The following is a 25,955-nucleotide window of genomic DNA, read 5'->3' on the forward strand; positions in this document are numbered from 1 at the left end:
GCTCCCTCTCTGCCCTTCTCATTTTTGACCTGAATGAGACCATTTAATATCTTTCTCAGGATTATCATAATTTTCAATGAGGCTTTCCAGAATTAAATGGACTAATTGATGAGATTAGGGCCTTTTCCACCTCAAGAATGTTGGCTAAAACTACGAGTATTTGGATGAAAAGTGCATTTCAACTTCTTGGACCGGGGTCCGTATTACAGGGACATTATTTTACGCCCCACAGAGCAACTCCTTCATAGTGGGAGGGTCATACTTACTGCATTGCAAATAAGCTCCTGCATACTATACACCATGAAAAATACATTTATTTGAAACACTGTTGAATTTAGTAAAACTTTATTTTCATTAGTGTAGGTCTTGTACTATTCAAATGTATACCTGCAGGATCACCTAGACATGTAACCTCTGGGGAACGTTTTGAGACTAAAGGTTAACTGGAACATTTTTCAATAATTATCTATACATTAGGTGTAATTTTTAGGAAGGATACATTAAAGTGGTGCAGTGAGTACTGTCAGCACAGAAAGAAGACTCTGGGGTTTGCAAGGCCTGCTGGTCTTTATGTACTCTGGTTTCCTTCCAGAGTCCAGAGGCATGCATGTAAAGTTAATTGATGATTCTAAATAGACTGTAGGTTCAAATGTGATTTATGGTTAATGGTGTCTCTGTTAGCCCTACAGTGGATTGGTTACCAACCTCTCACCTGGCATTGGCTAGGATAGCAGCTGAGAAAATAGATGGACGTTAATAATTGTCTATTTCTGTCTTTATTTAATTAATTAATTTTTTAAATAATATGACCTGCTGTAAAGAGTGCACTAACTTCTCATATAAGATAGCCCTTCTGTGTCATTAACCTCTGATAAGTTATACTATATTTCTAATAAATACATTGTTGCAGGTTAGAAAGTGTGCAGGAATCAGGTTTTGTCTCATCTTCTATGGGGTATGGAACTCCAGGCCTCGAGAGTCGGTGTCCTGCAGGTTTTTGATCTCACCCTGGGTCAACCCACCTGAATTGAATGATTAGTTCATTACCAGGTCTCTGGAGAACTTCAAGACATGTTGAGGAGGTAATTTAGCCATTTAAATCAGCTGTGTTGGGTCAAGGACACATCTAAAACCTACAGGACACCGGCTCTCAAGGCCTGGAAGTCCCTACCCCTGTTCTATGCTCTTGGCTTATGAACTAGATTGGTGAGTGTTTTCAGTAGTACTGACTGAAAGCTTCAAACGTTGGGTGTGGAGTGTGCAGTACTATGCATGTACTGCACTTTAGTTTCTTTTTCTTTTCTTTTTTTTAATCACCAGTGAAGTCACAGAAGAAATCATATGTCAGATGAACTGATGAGTTCTCCTCCCAGGGCATCGCATTATGTCTTTTTGTCAGATACCATTACACACGTCTATTAGCGCTGGTGCGTTGACGCCTTGTCTGTTTTCAGAGACCTACACTGTCTGTTTTCAAAGGAGTGAGAGGAACCAGCAGTTTAATAATAATAATAATGGATTGCATTTATATAGCGCTTTTCTAGGCACCCAAAGCGCTTTACAATTCCACTATTCATTCACTCTCACATTCACACACTGGTGAAGGCAAGCTACAGTTGTAGCCACAGCTACCCTGGGGCAGACTGACAGAAGCGAGGCTGCCATATCGCCATCGGCCCTTCTGGCCAACACCAGTAGGCGGTAGGGTAAAGTGTCTTGCCCAAGGACACAACGACCAGGACAGAGAGAGCAGGGGGATTGAACCGGCAACCCTCCGGTTACAGATGAGCTTCCCATTCCCCTGAGCAACGGTCGCCCGGTGGCATGATATCTGCATGTCCCTGTTCCATAACTTTGTGCTTCACCAAAGAACACCTCGTGAGTAACTTAGACTTACCAGTGGCTTTGACACAACTGCATTATATGATTCTACAGGAATAAGGACAGGCTGACAGTATAGTTGCTGCAAAAATAACTTGTCACTTTTTCACATGCCAGCGGCCCAATTGGCATAATTTTCACAGCTCTTTACAGTGTGATGGACACTCACACAACCTACAGTATGAAAGGAACCTTTTAGTTCTTTGAAAAAGTCTAAAATGACTAAAATGAAGGTGTCTTGGATGTAAATGCAGCTAGTTTATACCTAAAAAGTCGAATAAGTAAATAAAGCACATTCTTTTGTATTTGTCCTGATTATTAACATGAACGGCCACAAAATTGTTAATTTATTTAGCAGGTAATTGATTGAGAGTAGCTTACCGGTAATTGTTTATTTTTGTTCAATATTTCAAAGCATTAAAACCAAGCCTGATCCTGACTGCTGGCAACTGCTATCAGAATACCAAGTTAGCTATTTTATATTCACACCAGTGTCTGCATACATGTGGAGAATTTCCATGCCGGGGAAAGCAACCGCTGCTCTGGCTGTTGTTTTTCACTCTCACAGTGACATTCCCCAGTGAATGGATGGACTGACTCCAGAGCCACAGAGGGATTGATGTGTGTGTCGGATTGTGTTTGGCATTTCTTCTATGAGTGCAATTGTTTCAATACTGATGTATTTATATTACAGCAGCCAATTTGCCCCCTTCCTAGCCATCATACAGGCTTCCTCAGGGACCGGTATCTGATAATGGCTTTTTGTCTCACCGTTGCGGCTGCTATCTGGCGCGAGCATGTTCCTTGACCAGTTGGTTTTACAGTTCAGTCTGCTGGGAAATGGGCAGTCTGAGATAGAACTGATTCACAAAATGGATGTTTACAGACAGCTGGCTGATGAGTGCGTGTGAAATTAAAAAAATAAAAATAAAACCAAAGTTCTCATAATTTGTGGGTTTTAGAGCAAAAGAGGAAAAGGGGGGGTATGAGTGATGGTAAGTGGTTGTTTATACTGGCTCTGTAATTACCACTCATTGTGAGAGGCTTTTTTCGTAAATAAAATGCTCTCTTGTGGTCATGACTGTGCTTTTTTTCTTGTTTAAACATTTCAAATGGTTAGAAAATCCTTGATTATATAAAAATTGTTGGGTATTGTGTTACTGCGGGGCTGACAGAGGTCAGGCGGGCTGCCTTTTGAGGCAGTGATGTAAACTGCACGTGTTGCCTGCAGGGCTGCTCTCTGCTGGGTCACGCCAGTGATGTTGCGCTCAATATCAGTAGTGCACTGATTGCAGGATCGAGCGACCAGGCTGAGGTCCTATCCTCTGTCAGAGGGTGATACGGTTTCTACAGCAGGTGAACAAACAGGAAAAGAAACAGAACAAAGAAGTCCAACTAAGCACTTTAATAGTGGATATATTCTGATCCTTGCAATCCATTATATTCAGTTATACCTGTCAGCCTACACTCTAAGAAATAGGGGCATTTCAGTCCTAACAGGTAGAGTTGACATGAATGTACCCCTAAGGTTAATTGTTGGGCATCAGCGTAACTATATCTACCTTTTCCACAAAGATTCTTGTGTCCCTAATGAAATGGTACATATTTGCAGCATTTGTTTAAATGTTTTAAGGTGCAGTAATGTGCCACATGCGCAAGGAATCTGGGTAAAATGTTAGCTGAATAGTGCTTCCTGCATTCAGATTGGTTTTATTTGAGGTGCTTTTGGAAGGGATACATTTAAACTCCAACTGAAAGGCACTCTCTTGAACTATAATCACATGTTTTTCCTTCTAATGGTGTGGTCATCTTTATCCTAAAGAAAATCCAACGTGTTCTGGCATATAAGACTTTGTAAAGGAGTATAAATATATTTCATGAACCGCTGGACCTTTCCTAGTGGTGGTCCTTTAATAGCAGACTTCCACTTGTGGAGTACCAATAATGGCAAATATCCACCTTGGATGAGAGTGGAATATAAAGAGCCCAAAACGGTTTTAACACAAAGCTAACAATTTTTATCATATTTAAATCAAATGTGCATAAACTGCACACAATAGCACAAATCACAGATAATATGAATGAATATCAAAATACAAACTGAGTTTATAAAACTGCAGTCAAATCTGAATCAGCCATTTACACCAAGATATTTAGTGTCAGGTGATTTATAAATCCAGAAATTCATAAATTCCTTTGGTTAAAACTCCGTTGTTTTGGCTCCTCTTTACATGGAAAGAGGGATGCGGTCAGTTACTGGAAGACAAGTAGAATAGATCCAGATTTTTCACAAACTCTGTTTAACATCCTGATTAAGGTTTGTAAGCTGAAACATGTTTTTTGGATTTTTTTGGCTAAACCTGAGCATGCGATGAGAATAAGGGCATTTAAAATTATATTTAATAAGAGGATGCCTTTGAATTCTTTGTTTTAATAATAATAATAATAATAATAATAATAATAATGGATTGCATTTATATAGCGCTTTTCAAGACCCTCAAAGCGCTTTACAATTCCACTATTCATTCACTCTCGCATTCACACACTGGTGAAGGCAAGCTACAGTTGTAGCCACAGCTGCCCTGGGGCAGACTGACAGAAGTGAGGCTGCCATATCGCGCCATATCGGAAATGGCTTGAGACCTAGACTATTAGCAAAATGTAGCTGTTGTGTATGAAAGGTGTCCAATTAATAATGCATGTACAAATCCAGAGTGGAGCCATTTGGTAAGATCACACAGTAACCGTAGGATAATTTCCTCTCTCATCTTCTCTTCCTTTGCTATTGAGTCTGCAGTTATACCATTAATATTATAACACAGTGCTTTATTTAAAGTCCAGAAAAATATCTCATACTATGCTGTTTCTCCCTCCCATCCTGCAGGTGGCAGCATAGACAGCGACTGTGCCTTTGAAGGAGACTACAACGTGCCCCCTCTTTCAATGACTGAGGGCATGCAGCATATTCGCATAATGGAGGGCGTGTCACGCTCTCTGCCCTCCTCCCCGCTGCTCACCCATCAGACCATCAGTGTCAGGCTGCAGCCAATGAAGAAGCTCACAGGTAAGGATGCTGCAGGTGATAGAGGAGTCACTCAGAGTGCAGGATTTGAAGTTGTTGTCATTTTCTTTTTAAACCAGAGTTCAGGAAGAAAGCCACAGCCAATAGAGACATGGGCTAAATCTGGTTTAAATTTGCCTGTGGCTGTCCTCCCCCATAGACTCGGTGTACTAACACAGCCTCCCTTAGCCCTTCACTGTACCACTGTAGGCAGCTTAATCACAAAATCATGCATACTGAGTTAAAACTGATTTTACAAGACTAAGCAATGTTTCACCCCGATGCTTGCTGATAAGCAGTAATCATTTACTGTATTACTTGCCCCCCTAATTCTAAGTAGAAAGCAAGTGGAGCTGAGCTCGGGTTTCTGACAAACACTGTAATTTCCAATTGTTGTAATCGCCAAAGTCCTACCTAATTGACAGTGTCAAGAACAGATGATGGACTGCGAGCTGCGGTTGGCTCAGGCGTCCTTTATTGCTTTTTACCTCCTACCACTAATCGTTTCCTTCCACAGTCATCACTGACATTCAGAAAATGTGGAAAATTGCCTCCCCTCTGTTTCCTCATCAACTGCTTTATGAGTCTGTGTTGTGTTCCCTCTACTATTGCAATGGGGAGAAGCAGTTGTTTTGGTACACAAGACGGTCTGGGCATCAAAGGTTACTGCTCTACTTGTGCTTTCAAAATGAGAATTGAAATATTGACAGCACAGCTTCACCCAGTATCTGTGCAGCCTCCACACAGAAGCAGAGTGGGTGTGGATGAGTTTAAAGCTCGACTCAGTAGTCACCACTAGGGTGCACCAATCTCCCAGCTACTTCAGATCATTAACCGTTTCTGGTATGCCGGGGGGAGCTGTGATTTTTACATCATACAGAATGATTTATGATCTCTCCAGGGTCATCCAAACTGTGGGTTTTAAAGGGGAAACGCATAACCACATCATTTTCTCCCATTTTAACTGGGTGTGCCACACTGCTGTAGAGGACTGTGTGTGGACGGATGGAGCAGAGGTTTCTTTTTCTTTCTTTCTTTTTTCTCGAGAATTAAATTTCAGAACAATCCGGCCAAATCACACTCTTCTCCCCACCTCCTCCCTCACTGTTCTGCTGTTTGAGGAGCATTTTGTGTGCTTTTCTTGGATTTGATGTTTTGTGGCTGATTCAGCCTGCTTCTAAAAGGCTTCTTTCATCTGCGTGAGTCGCAGCTAGTTTTTAGGACATCATACGAATCTGTAAATATGAATGTGTGTGTGTGAGAGAGAGAGTGTTTGTGTGTGTGGTTTTTTTTCATGACAGCCAAGAATAGCTTGATTAATGATGCACGGCGCCGTCTCATTTGTACTATTCTTATTTTGTGGCTGACGTAGGGAGAGGTCTCTTTGCAGTGTTCTCACACATGTCATCATTTGGCTTGATGTATTACACCAGTCAGGTGCTGCTTGTTGTGTGTTTGGGGATTTTCAAACTTAGTGATGCTTTTTAAACAGATTTTTTTTCTATGGATTATGTTTCATAATTGACTCATTTCACTACACTTGTCACCTTAAGTGAACATGTGTTGTAACTTTCACTAGGATTAGCTTGTGCTTATCTGTATGGATTTGTGTCATATCTCTTATTGTCTGTCATAAGGTGGTGTCTATTTAAATGGTGAAGTCACGGAAAAAATATATAATTGCTTTAATCCAGATAAAGGTTTTTGCATTAAAAAGGGCTTATATATGGTATGTCCAGTGGTTATTCTTCAAATCACATGTCAGTATGACTTTACAGCACTTACAGGACCAAAACGGCCTGTCAGTGAAATGACAGCATGCACAAAAGCCCTCAAGTGCCCATTGTCCTTCAAGCCCTCAAAGACCTGTGTCTGCTCTCAAGTGTCATCCACCAGCAGACTGTATTTGAGCTCAGACTACCCAGCTTTGTCGCCCTTTAATTAATTCAACGCAGCACCACTTCCTCCACAGCTTGACGGTACTGAGCTTGTGTGCGGTGTTACAGTCACAGGCCTGAACCCCTCCCGTGCCACATATTGCAGAGGTGAGAGAAGGGAGTGCGCTAGAGAGCAAACAGCAGTAGGTCTAAAGGGCTAAAGCGCTTTGATCCCCCCCGGTGGTCTCCCCCAGTCACAGCTTCTATCTGCCCTTGTTTGTAGCTCCTGATTGGCCCTAGGGGGGCAGAATTGTGATGTTTGTGAAGACTTGAGTTATTCAACCTTGTAAAATAGCAATGAAATTTCTGACCTTTTCAGAGAATCCTTGACTTTCTGATTGAATCCCCTCTGCCTCCTTGAAGACTCTTGAAGGGGAACTTCTTAGACAGATTTTTGGAGTAGGAAGAGATGCAAACAGGCACTGCGTAGTCAGTTTTTCATGTAATCACTACTGGTTTTCTGTGGACTTGGAAGTAATGCCACAATTCTTCACCCTATTGGTCAAAAAAGTATGAAGGTACTTATGAGATGGAAAGATTAGCTGATACATTGAACAACATAGTCCCACATGTCGGTGGTTTCTAATCTTCTTACAATGCAGTGTTATGTCATGAAACCTTGTCTTGCTAAGTGGCATGCATTGTCATGACTTCCTTTTAGTTGTCTATATTAAGGAATAATCTATTTTAAACAAATGTGCACAGAAAGGTCTAGGTTATTGATGTTCGTTTAGTGAATTACTTAGAGTTTGGCATTGAGAGGTAATCCACTTGATGTATGAGTAAGGCACTGTGTGCTAAACTACAACTACTAAACGATAGGAAAGATTCTGCAGCAACTTAAGGAAAGAAAATAATCTACATTTTTGTTTTATCATTATAAACCAGTAACATCTTTAAAACCTGCTGAAAATGTTGGATCTCAGCACCTTTAGGCTGCTTTCTCTGTGTATATCTGATAACATCTACTGCTACGGTTGGCCACACTGAGTGTTAGATTACAGCAACCACTCAGTGCTTGTTCGTAGCAAGCAGTTTTACCTGTCTCCTCAATATTTGGTTTCAGCAACCACCACTAATACCATTGGCAGTCCTCGATGGCTTTGGTCTCCCTCACAAAACTTGCTCATGATTGGATCAAGGAACATGACAAAGAGCCCAAACCATTCAAATTCTTAAGAACCAAATCTGATAGAGAGTCCATGAAATGCACCACAATACTCCTGATCGCCTAAAAAGACTCTGTCGGTGGTTTTTATGTTGTGCCTGAATACCTACACTATATAAAAGATAAATTTAGCCGCCATGGCATCACATACTGTTTTTAACTCAGTGTTGGCAAACATTGAGTTAAAATTCTCAACAAATGCCAGCAAGCTTGGTTAGAAAGCTACACCCATAATGGATCCACACAGACACACAAATCTGCTATTAGCGCTAAGTCATGAAAGTCCTATTATTTCACTCTTAAGGACTGAAGCAGAAACTTCTTGGATGATCTGTAGCTAATAGCAAACCATATAATTCCATTAAAACCTTCTAAAAAGCTTAGCAGCCGAAACATCACTTTAAATTGGAGAACGTGATGCCTACAACTCCCTGTTTCAGTTTCTCTTTCATAAACTGTGGCCATGAATATGTGGCCAACAAAAAAAGAAAGAAATAAGGATGGGGGGCAAATACTTTTTCACAGAACTATACTCTGGTTTCATTTTTAAGCCCTGAAGGTTGGAGCTTGTTTTAATGATATGTTTTGCATGAAAAAAATCTTGATAAAGTAACTAGTAACTGCAGCTGTCTGATAAATGCAGGGTAGTGGTAAATGCTTAAATACCAGTACCAGATATAAATACACTTAATGGTAGTACATTAAACCACTGACAGGGCTCATCTGTCCCTCATCTTCATGTGCGTTTGACAGATTTCGCGTCCACATTGTTTATGTTTTCTATTTTTAGTCCTCTGTTGTCTCCGAATTGGAGTGGCTCATTGTCGCACTTATCTCTTAGTGGCTGATTGTTATGAGCTGTAATCACTGATTGCTTATTTGTGCTTTAATAAACACCTCACTCAAGTGTCAGGCTCACCAGAGATGTCGCCCCAGCTGATTGATTGGCCCTGCTCCACTCAGAAACATTTAAGAGGAATTATTTCAACATCTCTCCCCAGATTACACTGCTTTCCCCTAATTAATGGCTACAATCAATACAATTACTGCCTCCCCATGGATTGCAGCATAAAAGTGGAAAATTGCATTTGGCCTTAAAACCTGAGAAAAGCCTTGATTTAATTATACAGCCTAATTTTTCACCCACTTTTGCTTCAATTATCACAGTGATATGAGTATATCTAAAATCTATTGTCTCTGTGGTGCTCACAATAATGGAGTAATATGTGAATAAGTGGGAATGCACTACACTTAGCTAACTTGTAAGCGGTCACTGATGTAGGCATGAGTAGTGGTCAGGGTTAACAAAGCACAGTGTGCAGGACTGCTTAGTCAGGTTTTACAGCTCATGGTGTGGGTGGTCTTAAAGAATCCGCATTAAAACAGTTGAGCAGTTGAGCTCTGCTAAATTGGCTACTTCTCACAAATGCTGCATCTCTGTTTTTGTTTTTTTGTCTTCTTTTAAATTTATTTTACAGTGGAATCGTTCAAAGAAAAGACACGCTCCCTTGTTGGGGGTTTTCCTGCAGAGATACAGCAGACTGCAATAAGATTATGGTGTATCTGAGTCATGCTCAGCAGAATCTTTTTTATTATTTTTTGAAGTATTTGGGGAATGTGGACGAGGCTAGCAGAGGAAAGCATGACACAAAAATAGTTCCGTTTGATTATAAAAGCGATTCGTGGCCACCTGCTGAGCTGTGAAAATATTGCAGGAAAGCCACAAGAAGTAGTTCAAACTACAATCCAGCCCCAAGAAGGCCTCTGGGTCCACCTCCAAGGCACAATGACCACCCCCACTAAGAAATGGGACTGATCAGTGGAAGCCAGAGAGAATCAAATTCACCCAATTGGTTTTTCAAGGAGGAATGATATCTCTCCAGACTAACGGGGTTTAGAAGTAAATTTCTATATTGAGTTGCACATAAATCATTTTTTGATTTCCAATTCATGAGGATAGTTTTCTTAGCGATGCATAAGGCAGTAGGAACTATGTGTGATGCATTTGCTTCTATATCTAATTCACTTGCATCACCTAAAATGCACAGTGGGTGAGGTTGGGATACAGCAATTGAACGATGTGAATGTGTCTTCACATGTCCTCTGCCAGAATCTCTGAACAGACGTACAAGACCATATAGCAAACATATAGTTCACTTTATATAAAACTACCTATGTGCAAGGCCCATTTGGAACATCCTTTGTCCTGTAAAGTGTGTTCTATGGAGAGCTTTGTGTCTAAAAATATCGATCTTCACTTTGATTTTGCTATCAGGAGGGAAATGGAAGTCATCCATTTTTGACTTTTTTGATTTTGAATTTGTGGGTACAGAGATTTAAATATTCTGTTCTGTGTTAAGTATTTCTAAGTTCAGTCAACTGGGGTTAAATATCACCTGTATGGTGGACCATAATTGGTGATATTCAAGAAATGTACTGTCGCTGACTTTGAACTTGTTCTTCTGTAGAGTTCTTGTCCAATTATGGGTTTTCTAATAAGCTTCATTTGATACATTTTAAAGCCTACAGCAATCTGTTGGCTAAGAAGTAGTAATAAAAATCTGGTAGTTCTAGACCATCATTATCTTTAGACTCGAGAAAATGTCAGATTAATTGAAACTGTTATTTGTAGCCCTAAAAGCATAATTAAACAGTAGCTAATAAATAACAGGTTTCACCTGATTAATTAATTTACCTGCCTCTGAGATTAAACGCCAGCTGATCTTCCAGCATCATATAGGAACAGATGTTTGAACATGCAATAATCCATCTGTAATTCTCTTACGTTTCACATATTTTATTTTATTTTTATTTTTTATATGAGCAGCTCTTGTGTGACGTCTCAATCTCTGTCTCTCTCTCCACCCATCCTTGGCCAGCCTCATGTCTTATTTGCATCTGGTATCCTCTGTGAATTTTTGAAATGAACACTGACATTTGGGACGTCTCAATCTCCACGCCTCCTTACCCAGCGTTGCACCTTGAGAAAATCGTTCTTCAATTATCATCATTATTTCCTCCTTCCACTGTCCCAGCCACTGCCGACCCACCAAATCATTTGTTCCGCTGAAAGGGAAAATGTGACATTTTCAGATCCATTGTCGCAGCTGAAAAATAAGGAGTGAAGGTTAAGAGTAGAAAGGTGTAATTGAAATGTTTAAGTACGATGCCCTCAGGAAAAGCAGTGGCTGGATTAAATGCTGCAACAGAAGTACTTGACATATTTTAGTCACCGTCCAAATAGTCTGGCTTTCTTAGAGATGAGGTGCTGTGTCATTATGTGCAAACATCAGTTCTTCTGCACTGTGCCACAGTATGTCACATTAAAGTTACTTGAGGGGAGTCGAAATGTCCCTGTAGCTGCCTTTCGTTGAACTTACTTCAGATGAATGGTGGTGCACAACTGAAGGGGTAATACTTATAGTAGAAATATAATAGAAGTTTTTCTAAACTGAAACTGCTCTTATTTCCCAAAATTTGAGATTTCTGCTCCAAGTTCTTTTCTGCATTTTAATGAAAATGTAATGTTTGGTTGTGCTCAGACACGCTATGTGTATGGTAAGTGTAAAGCTATAGCTAACAGCAGGCCTGGGGACCCACCCAAAGGGCAAGAAACATAACAAACCCACAAGTGTTTTAAGTAGAATTCTTTGGTCTGAAAATCAAATCTGGAAGAAAAACAAGTGTATAGATGTGATTTTCTTTTCACAATTAAAAAAATGAGTGCTCAATGCTATAGTATTTCCAAACTAAATGAACCAGAAAATATTTTAGAGTAAAACAAAAAAAAGGAGGCAACTCTAACCCAAGTAAAATTGCCAAGTGACAGTTCTTTTATTTATTAGACAGAATTGTAAACTTTAAAGTTGTTGAGAAACTGTTCAGCGAGATGACACGCGAGCTAATCTAGAAGCTGCAGCAGCAGCAGCCCGAAATCGCCGTGGATTTACACTTTTATGAAAAAGCTCTGGCTGCTTCATTTTCAATCAAATGTTAGATACTTTAAAGCTTTGACTGAATTTGAGTTGAGATGGTTACTTTTTAATTTCCGGTAAGAAAAACTGCACTCTCCATTTTAAACCATTCCTGCATGCTATTTCTAATTCTTTAAGAAGGAAGCTAGTTGGGGCCCATCAAATATTTGTGCCCGGGGGTCTCTAAGATGATGATCTCGGCAGTTAACTTAGCTCAGCTTAGTATAATGACTAGAAACAAAGAAAATGTGCTACCATGTTCTGTCACAAAAGCTTAATACTTAATGTGGTATATTGTTTGAGTATTTGTAGTAGTTGCGCTCCATTTCTTCCTCAGTGTCAGGTGGGATTTCCTGCAGCTCCCATGAGATAGCTAAAGAGGTGCATTTAAATAGGATAAAACCAGACCAGATGTTTCCACTCATAGCTAGGCTGTGCAGCCATTGGCTGTTGGTTTTTTTTATTTAGGCAGATATAACACCTCCTCTATTCACCCTGCTCACTCCCCCCCACCCCCAACAACAGCATCCAATACACACTCAACACAAGGCTCCAGCCTGTCTCTCTCAACCACCCAGGTTAGGAGGGAACTGAGGAGGATTAATGGCAAGAAGGCAGCGGGTCCAGATGGCATCAGCTTGAGGGTCGTCAGGTCCTGCGCGGACCAACTGTGTGGGGTGATGGAGCACCTCTTCAACCTGAGCCTGAGGTTGGGAAGAGTCCCACAGCTCTGGAAAACCTCCTGTGTTGTACCAGTGCCAAAGACTTCACGCCCCAAGGACCTCAACAGCTACAGGCCGGTGGCTCTGACATCCCACCTGATGAAGACCCTGGAGCGGTTGGTCCTGGTTCAGCTTCGGCGCCTAATAAGCTCATCACTGGACCCACTTCAGTTTGCCTACCAGCCTGGCATTGGAGCGGATGATGCCGTCATTCACCTCCTACATCGTTCCCTCGCTCACCTGGAGACCGCTGGAAGCACTGTGAGAATCATGTTCTTTGATTTCTCCAGTGCCTTCAACACCATTCTTCCCTCGGTTCTAAAGGACAAGCTGGTGAACTCTGGAGTGGACCATCACCTCACTACCTGGATCCTGGACTACCTCACCGACCGACCACAGTATGTGAGGACTCAGGGCTGTGTGTCGGACAGGGTCGTCTGCAGTACGGGGGCCCCACAGGGAACGGTTCTGGCTCCGTTCCTCTTCACCATCTACACTGCAGACTTCTCCCACAATTCCACCCAGTGCTTCCTGCAGAAGTTCTCTGATGACTCTGCAATAGTCGGCCTCATCACTGATGGGGACGACAAGGAGTACAGAGGTCTGACCCAAGACTTTGTGGACTGGTGCCAGCTGAACTACCTCCAGATCAACGCCAGTAAAACCAAGGAACTGGTGGTAGACTTCCGCAGGCACAAGCATTCTCCACTGCAACCACTGAACATCCAAGGTATGGACATTGAGGCTGTGGACAGCTACAGGTACCTTGGTGTTCATCTGAACAATAGACTGGACTGGACTCATAACTCAGACGCCCTCTACAGGAAAGGGCAGAGCAGGCTGTACCTGCTGTGGAGACTCAGGTCGTTTGGAGTGGAGGGCCCACTCCTGAAGAAATTCTATGACTCTGTTGTGGCTTCTGCTATCTTTTATGGTGTGGTCTGCTGGGGCGGCAGCATCTCTGCTGGGGACAGGAAGAGACTGAACAGGGTGATCCGAAGGGCCAGCTCTGTTCTAGGATGCCCTCTGGACCCAGTGGAGGTGGTGAGTGACAGGAGAATGGCGGCTAAGCTGTCATCCCTGATGGACAACATCTCCCACCCCATGCAGCAGACTGTGACAGCACTGAGCAGCTCCTTCAGTGGGAGACTGCGGCACCCACGGTGTGGGACGGAGAGATTTCGCAGGTCTTTCCTCCCCACTGCTGTCAGACTCCATAATAAAGACTTTAACTGATCAAGCACACACAGCCATACATATGCAATAATACTAAGTGCAATAATCCTTTCTGTCATCGTTGTATTTTTACTCAGTTGTATATAGTATTTGTATTTGTATTCTATTTTTATCTTATTGTATATTTATTTTTATTCTACTGTATATAGTATTTTATTTTATTCTATTCTGTACAGTTGTGTACTGTATTTATTCTTATTGTATTCTAATTTTTGCCTCATAACTTTTGCACTGTCCTCTTCCTGCTGTGACAAAACAAATTTCCCACGTGTGGGACTAATAAAGGTTATCTTATCTTATCTTATATAAGACGTGTATCAGGCTGATCGTTCTTTCTGCCCTTTTTTATGCACACATTAAAAAAATCAGTAAATCAAGTTCTGATTATGGCAATTTAAATTGGAAAGCAAAAAAGACTGATTTAAAAAAAAAAAAAAGAAGCTCACTTGAAAATGAGAAAACTCATAATATATTAATGATTGTTGAGGTGTTGCTTATTTTAATGTAAAGAAAAGGTAAAAGAAAGGTGAGGCTTAAAGTGAAAAATCTCAGATCCATCTTTCATCTATAAATATATCAGGTAAATAGAGGAAAGGACCACAGGGAAGACGAACTAGAAGTGGAAGGAATGATAAAAACAATAATATAATAATATTGAAAGAGCTGCACTGTCTGGTGTGGGAATAAAGATTATAGTTTATATCTTGAGGCTGAAGATGCCAGGCGTTCTGCAAGGATGTTTACACATAATATAAAGACAACATGCATTTCTAGAAGATTTATATCACTTCTTAAGTCTGTAAACTCCTGTGATGAATATCATAACTAACTGATTATGACTCTTTGCAGCAACAAAGTCTAGGCTATACATCTTTCCTGGTGCTTTCATTCCTTACACACTTTGGTAACCTTATTGGTTACATGTAAGTACAACTACTGTGCAACAGTCTCAAACCACCCCACACCAAAGTATTGAAGTCTCGAACAATAGTTTTCCAGGCTTTCTGTCTTTCAAAGTTTTTCTTTGGATATTGGCTGGCCTTTCCGTCACTTTCAGTCCAGTCCTTGTACCTAACCATTTTCAGATGAATGTAGTTTGGTTGTTAAGCCACTTAACACTGGCCTGTAAATGATTCAAGCATAAATAAGCACCTAATTCACAGGATGAATCAAATTTTATCTCAAATTAACTTTGAGCCTTTCACTGAAAACACATCTTTTGTATCCATTTGGTTTGTTGAATTTATTTAAAAAAAAAAAAAAAAAACTCAAGATGTGCGAATAATAATTTGAGAAAACCAAGACAAAGGAAGTGACAGGCATAAATAACTACAGCAGACGAGCAGTACTCGAAAGTCTCAACCTTAAGAAATAGGAAAAAAAGCTAGCAAAGACCTGCTTGAGCTGATAACTTTACTGTTTACTGAAACCTCCTCAGAAATGGCCTCAGGATTCTTAAGTCATTAGGGTGCAAAGACCAAAATATGCCAAATTGCACAAGGACCAGGCTTAAAATTAGTGAAAAGCAGCCACTGTCCAAAGAAGAAAATTTTTAAAGACCTACTAAATAACTAAAAGTCCCAATTTACAGAATGTCTTGTATTAAAAAAACAGAACAAAAAAAACCTAACACATGTTGGCTACTCGGTAGTAAAATATAAATGAGGGGTGGCTCAAGACTGTTGCACATTACTGTATGGGCAGTTGAAAAAGTCAAATAACAATAACTGAGAAGCACTAAGCCAAAGGTTTTCTCATTTGAAGTTTCTGAGTCCTCTCTGTCATTGCTGTGGTGGTGAGTGAGATAAAGAAGGCTGAGAATCACTGCTTTTCAGTAGCAAGTGAAGTTTGACCTGTGATCGTCGCACATTTTCTGGGCCTTTTGGTAAGACTTGCAAGGGGGTTAGGATTGTCACCCGAGGGAAATAACTGTGAGTGGAGGAGATTAATAAAAAACATTTAGAACAGGATGCTTACAGCCTAACGAAGCGCCCGACAAAAGCGAAGCTGGTACACAATAAACTTGCAGCCTCTTGAGTTTGGACATGAAACATGGCTGCAGCTGTACAAATAGAGTTTCAAGGGTAAAACAAGGACAGGCAGGAATGTCTTGGTCCAAAAGGAAAACAGTGTAGGTTTCATTGAAACCCATGTTACGATCAAATAATACCATTCCTCCTTTTTCCCTCACCGCTTGTGATCTGATATGTCCCCGAAGCTCCGTCCACAAACGACAAAACTGTGTCCCTTTAATAATACCCTCCCTTTCTCCCTCCCTCTTTTTTTATGCCATTTTCTTTCCTGCCTCAATACCCACCCTTCTCCTCCTCCTCCACCTCCTTTTGCTCTGTGGTTGCTATGACAACAGCAGCACTGCACCATTCATCTGCTGGAGACCTGGACTCCTGTTCCTGTACGGAGAGTGTGCGCCTCTCACATCTATACATAACACGCTAAGCGCTAATGCAGTCACGGAGGCGATTGAAGAGCTCACCTCTCTGTGCTTACAGCAAAGGCTCCCTGTGCCGCTCGTATCGCTCTCTTCTTCTTCTTTTTTTTTTGTCCTCTCTTCATTTCTTTCTGGCGAAGGCTTTTGGTTACCTGTCAGCTTTTCACGTTGCTGCCATCGCAGAGGTTTCACCTTTGTGTCCCCCCTCCTTCTCTTTCCCCAGTGACACATTGACTGCTGCGTTCTTCCTTCTTCCTTCCCTTTTTCCTCCCCTCTCGTTTTCCTCCTCCTCTTCTCGCTCCTCCCGTCACTGCCATAGCTGCCCGGCTCCGTATCATTTACCGCAACTGAAGTGAGCAGGCAGCATCACCACTGAAACCTGTGGCGATTGCTTCAGAAAGGAAACCGGGGGGGAAGGTAGAAGGAGATCTCGTGTGCTTCTCCGCACTTCTCCTCCCCTGCTTCGCTTGCAGGCGTATTTTCTCGTACGCATTTTCCTTCTTTTCCTTCTTTTTCCTTGTTTTTCTTTTTTTTTTTTTTCTTTTTGATGAGCTGGTCATCGTTCAGGGAGGAAGCAGGACTGCTTGTGTCGCTGGAAGGAGGGGAAGGAGGGGAGCTGGTGCCGTACTCCAGCCTTCAGGAATGCGAGATCTGGTTTGAGAATGGTGAGCCCAGCCACACCCTCTTTTGCTTGTTTCATTCCTCCATCTGTGCTCGCAAACTCTGTTTCACCCCCTCACCCAGCCTCCAACCCTCACCACTTGTCACCTGCTGCTCCACCTTTCCTTGCACGGAGCTCGTCTGCTGCGTGGCGCGGCCGCTGGTTCGAATGACGTTTGTAAAGACACGGGGCTAATGGGAGGAGTGCAGGAAAGTAATTTCTCTCTGTGAAATGATGCATTTGTCAAAGATGTGAACTCTAATCACAGTGTAGGCTCGAGGGCCTGTGAATCAACCAGAGTGTGATAATGTAAGTGTTTTTTCGTGGCGAGCTGGTCTGTTTCATGCGTCAGCGTGGGTGAGCATTCAATTGTCTTTGAGAGAGTGTGTGTGTGTGTGTGTATGTGTCTGATGGAGTGTGTGTGCGTGTCTAAAGCGCAAGCTGTGGGCGGCTAATGGTGCTTGTTCTTGTTGTTGTGTGTCTCACTTTTCCTTCCAGAGCGCAGCGTCATATGTAGCATATGGTTGCGTAAATGGGTTGAAGTTGGTGGGGAATAGTCCCCCCCCCCCCCCGCCCACCCCAAACCCCTCGCTAGGTAGTCGGCAGCAGCTTGTTGTTGTGTATGAGAATCACCTTGTCATGTGCTGGGACGTGGTTCCTCCCTCTTGCTGCAGGTTTCCTGCCTCCCTGCCTTATCCCAGGGGACTGCTAGCTGGTGTGTGAACGGAACAAAATGTCTCAATAACGTTGTCTGCCAGAAAAACATGAACACCTCATCACCAGCTGCTATTGCTGGTCTCAGGTGAATGGTTTTTGATGAGGCGCCTACAGCCGGTTTTCACACCACTTAGTATCACCACCTGGAGAGTGCTTTGATGAGCTTACCTTGTCAGCTGTCATTCAGGCTCTTATCATGCAATGACACTAAGAACTTCAATTTCAGGGTGGCTAAGTAGCCGTGTTTATTGTCTTCATGGTGGATCCCTCATGGGGTTATTTGAACTCGATGGAGCAGGGTGAAACGGGTCTCTTCCAGAGTAATGCAGTGCATCCCTCTGTGGTTATGACACAAGGACTTTTGTATTGTTTCCCTCTCTCTTATTAGATGTATTAGCTGGGTGATGGTTGCCTGACAGACGCTGCAAAGCCTTGAAAGTGCGAAGACGGGTATTCAACAGGTGCAGTGGAACACATATGCCACTTTAAGTCATGGTTGAGGCGGTTCTTGTGAGAATACCCACAGAAAATGTGTGATAGAGTATGTTTCTCAAGGTTATTTTAACCATTGCTTGAGTCATTCAAGTGTTTTGCAGTTTGTGTCAGTACCCGTATTTATTCGTGGGCCCATATTTTTTTTCCACAAGTCCTGACTTTAAACTGCAGGCTTCTGAATTGGTGTGGCACACTTACCTGTGTGTAAACTTCACTTACCTGTACCCGTTTGCAGTGTTTCAGAGGGATATTGATTTTATATAATTGCTCGATTTCCCTCCCCTCGTAAGACAAATGGTTTGTAAGCCAAAAAATGAGTTATGAAATAAACTGGGCAGATGTCTAAAATCCAACATCCGTGGGTCAGTTTACTGGCACCACAACCTGCACAGGAAATGTGACTGTGATGTTAATTTGCCTACTGGACTGTCAGTTTTATGAGTCTTTAGTAAGAGAGTAGCATTTGGATTCCACCTACCGTAGATTAAATAGGCAGCCTCCTGAGGGACCATACAGACAATATGTGCCATGCATAAAGTGACCAAACCACAGTAAACTAAGTGTGGGGTGAAAAGTATGTTTTACAGATAAAGACCTGCTAATTCAGCTGTTGTTCGGTTTGAATATAATCTTTGGGGTTTGTTGTATTAACTGGGAGGTGAAACTCTTTGAGATTAAATATCTCTTTTGCAAGAGTCTCCAGATAGGGAGCATTAACCTAATTTGTTTAGAGGCAAGAGAAACAAGACATTCCAAAGAAAAACCATGGAAGCAGAACATCTGAGCCACCATGATAACCAGTGTTTAGCCCTGGTTTCGATAGCCAGACACATCTCTTTTTTTAAGCCAATCAAAAGTAAGACAGGAACAAAATCCCAGATAATCCGACACTTTGTCATTCTACCTACATGTGATACCACTGGCCTTTAAAAGCTCGCACTTTGTTCCTCATTCTCAAAGTTTATTAGTGAGATTTAATTATGTGTTGCATGCCGGACTAGTATTCTTGTGTATTAAAGTCCTTTTCTTTCTCAGTCGAACAGCAGTTGTCGAATAAGTAGAATTACTTATCAAGTGAGTCGGTGTTGCCCCTTCAGTAACAACTCCCTGGATTCTAGAATTACAGTCTTTTATTATGATTAGAGAAGAGGCAGTGAGCGCCGCCATTAGCAAGATGAAGTCATCCTTTTGATCCCCACTCCGACCAAGCTCTTTAAAGTCGGCTTCCAGTGTGTGTACCAGGTAACAACCTACAATTAGAAATCTCCCCAAAAGCTTTCAAAACAGCTACAGTAATATGACGCAGCTAAAGAAGTGCAACCCAGACAGAGACAGCTTTAGCAATAACAGGCTTGGCTTTAACTTTCCTTTTTTTTTTTGTAATTTAAGTAATTAAAAAAATATTAGGTTCTCTAATTGTAGGCAGAAAGGTCCCGCTGACATTCAGTATGTCTCCTGGCATCAAATGGCTGTTGTGAAAATTTCAAAGCAAGTTTGCAAGAAGTAAGACGAAGACAAAGAGCTTCATTGTTGTTGCTCACAGAAAGGCCGTCCTTGGCAAAGTGTTTGACTTTGTTGATCGTGGTGTCTCTGAAAGTTTCAGTTTCTTTATGTTTTATTTGTGACAATGACTTTTGCATTTTATTTAACCACCATCATTCCAGCCAGTAACATTAAAACTGCGTAGCTGACTGCTGTTATGCTGATGAGATCCAGTTTTTATGTTGCAGTTTTTACATTTACTGATCTGAACAAATTGATGCTTAAAGGAGAAATATTCTTTAAAACTTAGACAGGAAAGCAGGAACAGAGCGGGAGAATGCAGGAAATTGGGTGGAGTTGAATCCAGGCCCTACAGTAGCCTTCAGCAACATGGGCCACCATCTAGATGAGCTACACCGTTGTACTGATGTCAGATCAATTTTAAGCTACTTAAACATTCTATTCATGGGGTCGTTAAGTGGTTGGAGACTTTGAAAAGGTCAATTATTGTTTTAAAAACACAAATTTCTTTGGTTTCCTGGTATAAAATAAGGGATAAACATTGGAAAAAATGAAATAAACTAACAGGGAAAGAAAACACTGATGTCCAAGTGGGCCAGAATCTTACAATTTTACAATCCCTAAAAAATGATGAGAGGCAGCAGAAAGATTCAATAAATATTTTGATATCAAACCAAACTGACGACAGAATTAACATCTATTTTTTTCTACGCCTAGAATAAAAAGTCTTTTCTCAAAATCACTCTATTCCCTTTTCTGTCTTTTTATTCTTGAGCATTTTTGCAGTGAAAAGGTTTCATTTTGTGGAACCAGAAGAGCATACTTGTTTTGTATTCATGAGCAATACCAAGGCTTGAGTTTTTCTTTTAATTTTACTCTCTAAACATCCAATCTTTCTTGAAATCCTGTTAACATATTTTTCTGTGTTAGTGGCACCAAATGTGGAATTTCTATTCAGTGTTTTTCTTTCTTAATTTTAATCCTCCTCTGTGTAGCACAGCAAGCGGCTGCATCTTGCAAGAGAGGCTTTACAAATGAAGTTACTATCTTATGACTATTACTGTGGTTTTTACTTACGTTTAGTTTTATCTAGGTATTTAGCCGTACCTTCTGGAATAGAAGAGGGAAAAAAACCTGTATTGTGGAGAAGAGAAACCCGCAGTGTACTATTAATAGCAATGATAATGATTTGCTTACAAAACAGAGCAGTGGGTTACATATACCACCTCACTGCTTTCTGCGAATACCGCTGGTGAAGAGCTGAGCAAACACTTCTCTGTGAGATGCTCACACAAATACACAGAGACCTAAAGAAGTGTGTTATTGTATGTGTGTCCATGCGTATCCAAACCCTTACGGACTATTGCACAGGACTCCACAGTGACACCAGGCGCAGTATTAACATTCACTACTTGTCTGTCTGCTGTTAACTTATTTGCTCAGTCATTTCAGGGTCCTGAACCCCTACCAGGCGTTTGTCTGGATCACAGCTCCGACTTTCTACCCTTACTGTCAGTCTCCTAACTATGTGTATGGGATTACATGAGGGCCACAATTGATTACAGCTTCTATCTGACATGAAAGACATTTGGGGAGCTTTGATGGTCATTTTATGTCGTCCTAAAGACAGTGACACATTATCAGAATCATCTCAATCAGAACAGCTTAAAACTGGAAGCATGGATCAGTAATCAAATCTGTTTTCTTTGTAGTGTTTATTTTAGCTTCCTAATTACATAACAAGAGCAAAAGCATCCGACCCTCACTGATTTTTCACAAAGACAAGGGTGTGGTTCTCAAGTAGTGTCTGTGTGAGGTTATAAATATCTCCACTAGGGGACCAACTCCAGCTGGGACAAAGGTCAAGACACCCTTGCTATTATTAGTACACTGCATCAAGTGGTGTCCTTGGCAATTGTGCTCCTCTCACTTTCCCGGAGTGCCTGATATTTGACTTTACCTTGCTGCTTTCCTCAGGAGTGCAGTCCTCTCTGGTCTCCTGCTGGGAGAGGGTATGCCAAACGTTCATGGTCACTCCTCTGTATCAACCTGCTGTGGAAGGAGAATGTACACATTTTAGACCAGCCAATAAAGGATTAAAAAAATGCTGCTCGGAGCAAATAAATAAGGTATTTGAATTTATTGGTAACAATACATTAAACAGCATCCTATGGATTTTGAAAGGATTCCATTTTGGAGACTCAATTAAAAGATTATCATGCTGTTACATAATAATATAATGATAAAGTGACATGTGAACAATGGAATCGTGCACAAACAACATGTTGAGCTGGTTAAAACATTGTAGAAAATCCTGTCTGTGAAACGAGGACAAACAATCTGAACAGGAAGTGCATCTATTTGGCAACGTCTGCAGAAAGAGCATTTTTCTTGGCATCTTTTCTTGCCACTGATTTTTGGTTGTTCAAGAATGGTAAGCAGGGACCAGCAGCCAATCAGGCAGGAACCCCCCTCTCTACAGGTTTTCTTGATCCACACGAAAACCTCGCTTAAGGAAGGTCCTACACGGGCAGTTCCTATATTTGAAACATGCACAAAGATGTGGGTGACCCTAAAAGGACCCTCAAGTTCCTGCTGTAAAAACAGCCTTTGCTCCACGGTGCCTTTGACTCACATCATGTTTGGCCACTAAAGCTCAGTCTTAACTTGAGATCATCCTTTGTGTGGGGATTACCAACTTTGTCCCTCTGCTTTTAAAAGGCAGTAACCTAAAACGGCTCCAAATTCTTTCTATAAGTCTTAGATTTAGGTTAACCCACTCATGCGTTGTTGTGCATTTGATATCACTTGATTTAGTGCTGTTGGTTTAATCCAAGCCCAATAAGGTTATGTGAAACGTTGAATTAACAGCTCTTTGGGTTAAGGAAAGCTCAGTTAATGAGCCTTCTTAGGAAATCAGCCCCTCCCGCCTTCCTCTTAAAATTCCGGCTGTGCCTCACCTTGCTCCACTAATCCTCCCAAGGCCTGTAATGATAGATACACATTTGAGTGTGTGCAGACACTCGCACACAGACACTTGCACGCATACATTAAAAGTACAAAAAAATAAAACAAACAGGGGAGGCAGCCGAGCTAATGGACTCGCACATGCTACTGACTGTCGGCAGCCTCCGTGTTGCACGGCAACATCTGGTCTGTATTGTTTTGTTTAACAAGTCAACAAGAGAAGCACACAAAATCATCTGCGGTCTGTGAGCCGGATTATTAAATGCACACTGGGCACAAGTCTTCGGGTCATTCATGGAGACTGGTGAAATAAATATAAAACTGCATATCTCTGCTACTTCAGGACTGCAATGCTTTTGAACTCAGTTGCTATATGTTGAATAGAATGAATTACTAAACTCTTCATCTTCAAAATTACCCAAACATATCCACTTCATTGCAAACCTTTTAACTTCATAAGCCTAATTGTGGGCAGTTGTCTTTGCTGCTCCAAAGATTAACATCAAAAACATTGTTAATCTTTTCTGAAACGCCTCATATGGGCATAAAAGGACTGCTAGATCACATTATGTGTGATAAGATTGCATAAAATGATAAATTATCAATCAAAATTAAACTTCATTCAACTTCAGGCTGCTATAAATGCTTTGTTTCTGTCTTAAAAAAATCTTCTTGGATCTGTGTGATGTTAGAGAGAGAAGTTATCCTTAATATGGTGGGCAGCTCTAGCTATGAGAAGAAAAGCCCCACCCATCTGCTACGACAGCCAATCAGAAGAACACTTAATGGGAGAAAAGGACTTGTTTCAGATAGGGGATGAACGGAGGGGCTGCACCATTATTTTGAGCTATGAATCATGAGCACAACAGGTCCCCTGCAAAAGTTCATTAAGTAACACTTAACAGTCAGCTTGACTCTTCAGTATCATCATTTTTTAAAACATTGAAATGTGATATTGATGTGACTGTATTGCTCTATGAAAGCACTCAAAGAAAAAAGTCGAAGCTTCATTATTGTTCCAGATTGAGATCACATCATCTCTTTTTGGGTCAGAGCACAAAGGATCAGAGCTGCCATTGCAGCAGTTTACATCTTTAAAAGCTGAATTCCTTGAATTGAGATGTGTGGAGGACGCGGTGCTGTAAAGCAGCTGAGATTTGTCAATACAAAGAGGTTGTTTGATTGCATTTGAGCAAAAGCTGGGAGCTTTTAGTGCCGTTGAAGTCAGCTTCTGTCTGCATTACCACCACCCTAAAAAGATGGACAACTCTTCCTTTCCCTGTGCTCTGCTGTTGCCATAGTGACTGGGCCGGCGTGCTCAGTTTCTATAAAGCTCTGCTTAGGTTGCAGACAGCCGGGCAATGTATGTCCTCACCGCTGGTCTGTACGTGAGTGTGTATGTTAATTTGTGGGCGCCCGTGTCTTTGTCTGAGTGGGTGCCTGAGGTCGTATGCAACTGACACAGTGGTAGAGACACTGCGATGTCTCCTTTCGCTCGCTTATCATTCACTTATCTGCAGCAAATGAGAAAATGTGCATTGCATATTGGAGCTTCCAATTCATATTCAGATCTTGTCATTTATTTGTTGAAAGCCCAGGTTGTGTCTGAGGGGACTGCCATGTTGAAAAGAAGCTTTCCTCTTTCATATGCACAACACCGTGTGAATTTGAATCACAATATTGACGTGCTTTCTGTTTTGTTGATGACTTCGCCAAAGGCTGTGTGTCTGTGCTGACAGTCTTGGGAATAGATATGAGCTTTTTAAATTTTTCACAATGTCCTTTAGCACCAGTGTTTCTGTGGATCCCTCCCTTCGCCCTCTCTTTTCTTACTCTAATCTCACATATACACTTGCATACATGTCGCATGCATATTCATATTCGAATCCGCACACCCAGAGCATGTAAGAAATATCTATTTCACGGCCACGTGCATCTGCACATGCAGACAAGATATATTTATTCATAAGCTCATTAGAGGAGTGGATTTGCCTGCTGCCATCCATCACACTGTCACCCATCCTCAGCCTGGCACACACTGACAACAGAACTGCAGGAGAGAAGTCCATGGGATTTAGTCTCCTGGAACCAGAGCTATAGAGGGGATTTACTCCAATAGACAGCGTTTCCCTTCCCTATTTTGTAGAGGTGAGATCAGGGAGACTACAAACAAAAGAAATGGTAATCTTCTTTTCACTGTAGTTTATCCCAAAATTGATATTCTGGGAGGAGAATGCCTTTAGTCTCTCAGTGCAATCAGTGTCAAGGCATCGCAGGAAACCTTTGGTACCGTAAATGATTTAAAATGTAAAACAGTTGAAATATATGGGGGAACTTTGTGTTCATGCTCTTGCGAACACACTGCCTACACTGTCAGACTGTCACACTCTCCTTCCAGCTTGTTACAGGTTATAGTGCAAGCTGTTGCAAGCTTGTCAGTGCAGGTGCAAGAGCGCCTTCAGGAAATCGGACAGGACTGTAGGTTGAAATGGAAGCATAAAAATACAAGCTTTGGCGTCTTTTTCTGCTATTGCACATTCATTTTTTTTACCTAACCAAGTGAACTTTTCAATATCGTTAAATGGACGAGAGGGGCAAAACAGAAAACATGCTCCAGCCCTAACACAAATTGTGTACAGTTAGGAAAGTGTCCCTACCTGTCTTCCTGTTTGAAAGTTAAAAGCTCCATCAACCAAAATAATTCTTACTTGGCTCCTCAGATAACAAGTAGTACGTGTACAACCTTCACACCAATATGAGCAGAATCTTTTCACACATCTTTTGTGTGAAGGTCAAAACTCGACATAATCTATTGATGGGTAACAAAAAAATGAACAAATAGGAGATGAGAATACGATAAATACATTTTATGTAATTGTATTGTAGCTAATTTATATTTAGTTACATCCATCCATCCATCCATTTTCATCCGCTTTGTCCGGGGCCGGGTCGCGGGGGCAGCAGCCTAAGCAAAGAGGCCCAGACCTCCCTCTCCCCAGCCACCTCCTCCAGCTTATCCGGGGGAATACCAAGGCGTTCCCAGGCCAGCCGAGAGATATAATCTCTCCAGCGTGTCCTGGGTCTGCCCCGGGGCCTCCTCCCGGTGGGACATGCCTGGAACACCTCACCCAGGAGGCGCCCAGGGGGCATCCTTGTCAGATGCCCGAACCACCTCAGCTGGCTC

General features: G+C 41.6%; 1 protein-coding gene and 1 long non-coding RNA gene across 10 annotated transcripts in view; one reads left to right on the forward strand and one right to left on the reverse strand.

Annotated features, from left to right (window-relative positions):
- Positions 1-16,615, reverse strand: part of LOC113028163 (uncharacterized) — a 42,909-nt gene extending 26,294 nt beyond the window's left edge. Inside the window, exons 1-3 of the long non-coding RNA XR_013910901.1 lie at positions 16,474-16,615; positions 11,016-11,113; positions 7,191-7,374 (exon numbers count right to left, since the gene is read on the reverse strand). This is a non-coding gene — a long non-coding RNA (uncharacterized LOC113028163). The remainder of the gene's footprint in view (positions 1-7,190; positions 7,375-11,015; positions 11,114-16,473) is intronic.
- The window catches only part of tanc2b (tetratricopeptide repeat, ankyrin repeat and coiled-coil containing 2b), a 167,750-nt gene that overhangs the window by 84,135 nt on the left and 57,660 nt on the right, over positions 1-25,955 (forward strand). For 8 of the 9 annotated variants that reach the window (XM_026178198.2, XM_026178201.2, XM_080305387.1 and 5 more), the window contains one exon: positions 4,766-4,945. In XM_026178198.2, the coding sequence (XP_026033983.1) occupies positions 4,766-4,945 (180 nt within the window). Of the gene's footprint in view, positions 1-4,765; positions 4,946-13,621; positions 17,094-25,955 lie in introns of those variants that run through there. The other variant, XM_026178205.2, reaches the window with a different exon arrangement.

The sequence above is a fragment of the Astatotilapia calliptera genome, chromosome 8 (assembly GCF_964374335.1).
Source record: "Astatotilapia calliptera chromosome 8, fAstCal68.1, whole genome shotgun sequence".
Classification (NCBI taxonomy): domain Eukaryota; kingdom Metazoa; phylum Chordata; class Actinopteri; order Cichliformes; family Cichlidae; genus Astatotilapia; species Astatotilapia calliptera.